The 1570-nt window shown below is 37.0% G+C and overlaps 1 protein-coding gene across 2 annotated transcripts in view; it reads left to right on the plus strand.

The window, feature by feature from the left end:
* ECT2 (epithelial cell transforming 2) overlaps positions 1 to 1570 on the plus strand; it is a 25429-nt gene that overhangs the window by 15822 nt on the left and 8037 nt on the right. For both annotated transcript variants that reach the window (XM_010192048.1, XM_010192047.1), the window contains 2 exons: positions 1 to 20; positions 1103 to 1241. In XM_010192048.1, coding sequence (XP_010190350.1) covers positions 1 to 20; positions 1103 to 1241 — 159 coding nt within the window. The remainder of the gene's footprint in view (positions 21 to 1102; positions 1242 to 1570) is intronic.

Raw genomic sequence — 1570 nt, forward strand, 5'->3', positions numbered from 1 at the left:
TGTTCAATGATTGCCTAGAGGTAAGATGACTATATAAGTACATTTCATGAACTGAATTATAAAAGGCTTGACACTATTTATGAATATAAACAAGTAAAACTTTAAAACTTAAACTTTGAAGGAGAATTCGAAGTCACAGAATGCTGATAGCTTAACACATGCTCATACTGCCTTTTCATTAGCTATTGTATAAGCCAACACAAGTAGCTAGTCCCTTCTGTATGGTTGAAAGGTGTTAATGTAGCCTTTAATGTCTTGTAGCCAGATCAAAAATTTAAAAGCAGCATAATATGTTAAGAAATAAACATTTATCTGAATAGCACACTTGAGTAGTACCAATGGTTGCAAAAGTGCTGGAGTCCTTGGATCAATTAGTGCTGTCTTAAGCAGCACTTAGAGACAAAAGCCTATTGTTGTGACTAGTGATGAACTCTTCCTAAAGGTCAAGTTGACTCAGCTTTTCATTTTCCTCTACTTCCTTTACAAATGACAAATACTTTTAATAAAGCTTCTTGGCTTATCACTTGTGCAAGATACAAGCAACTGAAGACACCTTACTTAAAAAACATGTAAGATACCTATGTGTTAATGTGAAGTGAAAACTGACAGACCAGCCTCCACTACAAAACCTACTTGATGGCTGCATGCACAAGCAACAGCAAGAATTATTTCTAGGATATAACACACCACAGCCTGAGCAGTTTCACGCATGTAGATGTCTTTTCTGTTTAAATCTAGACTACCTTGTGGTAGGTTTCAAAGGGCCCTTTCTTGTTATACAGGGTAGAATTGAGCTCTAATGCAAAATTACTTCCCCTCTTTGTATTTAAATAAAAAAATATATTTTATTTTTGAGGCAAGTGTATTGATGCTAAGTAACAAGTACTGCTGGGCCGCTTGAACTGTGGACAATCAATAGTAAGATAAGTGAGTTCCTTAAAGATTTATGAGGTAGAGTAAATAGAGTCGGATACTCTTTAGAGTATTTTTCTGTAGCAAGGCTTTCTGTGCTTTCCTGTATGCTAGAAGATAAAAATAGAGAAACAAAACAATGGCAATAGACTTTCTCACTTTAATATCTTTGTTTTCTATTTAACTGCAGATTGCGAGGAAACGGCATAAAGTTATTGGTGCCTTCAAGAGTCCGCATGGCCACACAAGGCCTCCTGCATCTCTCAAACATGTTGTTCTCATGCCTCTCTCTCAGATCAAGAAAGTCTTAGACATCAGGGAAACAGAAGGTCTGTATGTTTTGAAGTGTTGTGATAGTTAGTGAAAGCTGTGGTTCAGAGTATAAAGGATGAAGGTCTCCTGTAGCGGGATGGAATTCTAAGGTATATTTGTTGGATGGTTTGTTAAGTATGTGATTTTAGTATAAGCTTCTGTTTGAAGCTCTGTATGAGCTTGAGAATTCTGTGCACTGACACCTCTTGGATTTTCAAGAATCGCTGCAGGATGCTGAGTTTGGCATAACAACGAGATGGCATTAGCATAAGTCAACCAAATGACAATGAGAATTAAGCAGATGAATACACTTGACAGCTGGATTTACAAAACAAACCCCCCCCCC

Source organism: Mesitornis unicolor, unplaced genomic scaffold (assembly GCF_000695765.1).
Source record: "Mesitornis unicolor isolate BGI_N332 unplaced genomic scaffold, ASM69576v1 scaffold34439, whole genome shotgun sequence".
NCBI lineage: Eukaryota > Metazoa > Chordata > Aves > Mesitornithiformes > Mesitornithidae > Mesitornis > Mesitornis unicolor.